Genomic DNA, 4,130 nt, shown 5'->3' on the forward strand with positions numbered 1-4,130 from the left:
AGAGTAGATGTAACGCATTGAAACTGGACTGCGAAATAAGCACAGGCCTTATTTTGTTTCACCAGTTGCATTTATGCTGAGTAAAACAACACCCTTACCTTCGGAGACATCATCATCCCAAGAGAAATATAGAAGTTTTACTCAGAGGAAATTAGCGCTCAAGAAGGCTGAATTAGCTAAAACCTTGGAAGAGATCAAAATTACCAGGGTATGTGCCACAAATATCCAGTGCTGGGATGTAGATAGCAAATCCATACCGTTACTCAGGCTGCCTTTATGGAGGAAATTCTAGCAGCCTGACTCACTCTTGCAAAATGGCATGTGTTTATTTATTAATACACTGGAAGTAATTGTGCTGCTCTGCTTAATGCTGGTGAAATTTAACCTTGATATGGTCTATCACGAAAAATTAAGAGAAACCAAGAGAGAGTCCAGACGGTAGCAGTAGGAGGGATGAGATTTAGGAAATGTGACCTGTCAAAAAAGACTGTCGGTATCAGATTTTCTCAGTCTAGCAAAGAGAAGGTTGAGGTGGAGAACATGGCCACAGCTTTTTAGTAGGTGAAAGCTGGTTACAAAAGAGAGGGTGATGCTGGAGCTGGTAGTGCGGAATGTGGGAGCAGGGGTGTGCTGTGTGGGGAGGTCGGAGTGCCTCAGCAGTGAGGCTGCTGCTACCATGGGACAGGACTGTCCCAGGGATGGCAGGTGATGCTAAGAAAACTTGGGCCAGGTGGGACTAGTGGAATCCATAACACTTTAATCCACAAATTCCTGTAGAATCTGACCAATCTGAAGAAAAATGCTATCGAGGAGCTGAAGCAGCGCAGTGCCTGCCTGGCAGAGACCAACTGCCGGCTGATGAAGGACATCCAGCACACTGATGACAGCACTGCCGAGCAAGCCAGGAGCCTGCTGCAGCAGTGTGAGGTGTTTCAGGTGAGGCTTTTGGGTTCACCAACAGACCCGATTCAGCAGAAGGCAGAACTTCCCATTACTCGTTAGTACTGCAGAAGGGCCAGGCGCTGCCCAGCCCCTTTCACTGCACCGAGTGTGACTGGAGCATCCCCAGCCCTGGGCGCAGGTCTCTGATGCCCAAAGATCCTGTGAGATGCTCTTGTCCTGTGCCCGTGTTTTAAAGCCATGAGAGCCCCCTGACTGTAACTGTCCCAAGCGACAGTAGTCACCCCCGTAACAGCCCAGATCCGTCCCCCTGTCACGTCCTTGGCTCCAGCTGGCTCCCGAAGCACCGCTCCGCTCCCCAGAGCAGCTCCCAGGCAGGAGCTGGCACCAGCCACAGCGACGGACTCCTCTGCGCTGCTAATGCCAGCAGCCCCACCTGCGAGGAGGGTCAGGGGTGGTGCAGGGGGACGTTTCCGAGCTCTGTGGAATGGGCAGTGACCCATTTCTCCCCGGATTTCTCCCTGTGCAGAGGGTGAAGGCAATGGTGCAGACCTTCCATCAGAACCGGCTGGATACAGCAAGGGCAGAGCTCTAGGAAATGGAAAAAACAATGGGAAAGAATCTGGGAAGTGAGTTGCTCACAGTACTGTGCAATGCATTCTGTACAGTCCTGTTACCTTTGCCTTCCATCTTATTAGGTTAAAGACACTGTCTTGATCTGATACATGTCAAACAATTCCGTATCTGAAGATGAATCCCGTTGCTCTGTGGGGCTGACCTTCCCGTCAGCCTGTCGGGAGGGAGAGGGCCCTGCGACAGGCGGCAGCCCCTGCGCAGGGGGGTGGGAAGGATCGCCTCCTTGGCAGCTGGTTGCACCGTCCGGTTGGGGCAGGATCTGGCCAAGGTGGTCTGACGCAGGGCCCGTTCCCACCTCCCTGTAGAGAGAAGGGCTCTGGCAAGTGCAGGACAGACTCCTTAGCTCAGTGAAAAAGCAAAGCTCTGGAATCTCTGGGTTGAGATTTTCTGTCTTGACTTTCAACCAGAGCTACGGCAGCAGCTGGATGAAGTCACGTCAAAGGTGCAGGTTCTCCAGGACGAGCTCAGCACCCTGCCGACCTCCATCGACGGGCGGTATCCAGAACAAGCTGTGCAGATAGTCCTTCTGCAGCGCAGCATCCAGAACCTGAAGGAGCAACAGCGGGTGCTGAGACCTCTCCTTCCCTGCAGCGCTGCCGGGGAGGAAGGAGAGGGCAGGGGAGGAAGGAACACAACGGTTACCTTGCCTAACGCTCCTGTTGTTTCTGTGCCCTTCTCAGGAGACAGACAAGACAGAAGAAATGGGGAAGGCCATCTTGGAGGAGCTGGAAGAGAAGGCAGGGGCGGAACAAGAGGCACTATTACAGAAAGTCGTGGAGGTTTGTGGAGTTCAGGTGACGGTCCAGCAAGGGGCATCAGTTTCTGGGAGCTGGGAGACGAGGCAGGGGCTGCCCCACGTCGCCCATTAGCACAGCACAGTGCAGCCAGCACCCACAGAGCGTTGCTGGTGCCGTACGGGAGCTGTTTGCCAAGCTGGGAGGGCACACGAGAAGCACTTCTGAGTTGCTGCTGTAGTCTGATGTGTTGAAATATTCTCAGACGCGCTCCTGAGAGTTTGCCGCGTGGACGTGAGCACACTGTGACCCAACGTTCACCCTGCTTTTATGGTCCCTGTTTTATTACATTATTTAGGTAGCTGCTTCGCTAATTGGCTGTGACAGCGCACATATGTTTGTAATAAATTCATGAGAAAATAAACTATATGCAGCGCTACAGAGCAGGGACTGCTGTCCTTCTCCCCAAAATAGGAGGAACTCCTGTTGCACCGTTCCTGCTCGCGTGATGTGCTTAGCACTTCTCCTGGGTTAGCAGCCTGAAAGCACTAAGAAAATATTAATCACTGACCTCGTTTGCAGCCTGCTCTGGTGCAGAACTACTGCGCCCTTTTACAGGTGAATTTGTAAGCACAGGTGATACAAGTTACCCAAGCAATATTAATCAGCTTTCCCTGGGAAACTGAACTGCATCTCTTGGGTTCCTCAGTCTTGTTCCACGATCAGCACAGTGTGATCTCAGCACATTGAGATGTGGTCTCTTTCTAGAGCTGGAACCCAAACCTTGTTTGAGCAGAAATCATTTTCTTGAAGAGTGATGCATCTGGACGCAGCCAGCGCTGGCACCCGGCGGTGGCAGGGTTTCATGCTGGTGGTTACTGTGGAGTTTCTTCAGCTGATTTCTCTTCTCTTCACCCACACAGGAGACGTTGCTGCACCAGGATGGCCTGAAGCAGATGGTGACAAACAATCACGTTCTGCGATGCGAAATACTGAGGCAAAGGGAGGTGAGCGAGCTGGGGAAGAAGCAGCACAGCGCAGCAGAGCCAGCCACTCCGCCCTTGCCCTTCATGAGGATTTTGTCTGCCTTAGTGGGGCACGTTGCCTTCCATTGCCACTGGAGTCAGTGGGCTCTTAGGACACCTTGAGGACAAGCAGTCCAGCAGGTATTTCAGGAAGCCTGTTAGGGGCTTACTCGCACGAGGGATGTTTTCTAGCTCTGCTGTTTGCAAAATCTCTAAAACTTTACCTCCTGCTTCTATTGCAAAGTGAAGAACTCTTAGAATTGTCATTCATTCAGATTATTGAGAACCTGGAGGAAGAGATTGGTGAGCTGAAGAGAAGCATCCAGACACTTCGCCAGAGCACAAGAGACGAAGAGAGCTGATCTTTGCTGACGTTCTTGTCCGCAGAGCAAAGTAAGGCTGATCAGTGGGCGTGCAGAGCCCTTTTTCTGTGGCCTTGGGCTGCAGAGTCTTTGGCACTGAGTGCTGATAACCTTACCCCATCGTTTCCAGACATCACTGTTAAACCTACACCCAGCCCAGGGTGTAAACCCACAGTTACGTTGGGTTCTCCTTGGGATGACAGCTGCAGGCTCTCGTGGCTTTGCCTAAGAGCAGCTAGGAACTAGCCACAACTCTAATACTGATGCTTGGCCACATCACATCTCTCTTCTGGGCTTCCCTTTGTGCAGGCTCGCGAGGAGCATCCCTGTCGAGGCAGGTCTTGCCCACCTAGAGCCGCCTTGCTGGTTGTGTGAAATGGCACCAGCACCCTGTGAGACCAAAGACCGGCGGCCGTTTCCCTAATATGTAAAAAAAATGCGTTGGTGGCATTGGCTGGCAGCAAAAAGGCAAA

The 4,130-nt window shown here is 52.2% G+C and overlaps 1 protein-coding gene across 1 annotated transcript in view; it reads left to right on the plus strand.

Moving 5' to 3' along the window:
• Positions 1-4,130, plus strand: part of LOC104167056 (chromosome unknown open reading frame, human C20orf96) — a gene marked incomplete at its 3' end in the record, with an annotated part of 7,315 nt that overhangs the window by 380 nt on the left and 2,805 nt on the right. Inside the window, 8 exon segments of the mRNA XM_009707179.1 lie at positions 66-208; positions 778-936; positions 1,430-1,529; positions 1,944-2,101; positions 2,217-2,315; positions 3,194-3,277; positions 3,571-3,643; positions 3,646-3,688. Of these exon segments, the coding sequence (XP_009705481.1) occupies positions 74-208; positions 778-936; positions 1,430-1,529; positions 1,944-2,101; positions 2,217-2,315; positions 3,194-3,277; positions 3,571-3,643; positions 3,646-3,688 (851 nt within the window).

Source organism: Cariama cristata, unplaced genomic scaffold (genome assembly GCF_000690535.1).
Source record: "Cariama cristata isolate BGI_N322 unplaced genomic scaffold, ASM69053v1 scaffold28069, whole genome shotgun sequence".
Lineage (NCBI taxonomy): Eukaryota > Metazoa > Chordata > Aves > Cariamiformes > Cariamidae > Cariama > Cariama cristata.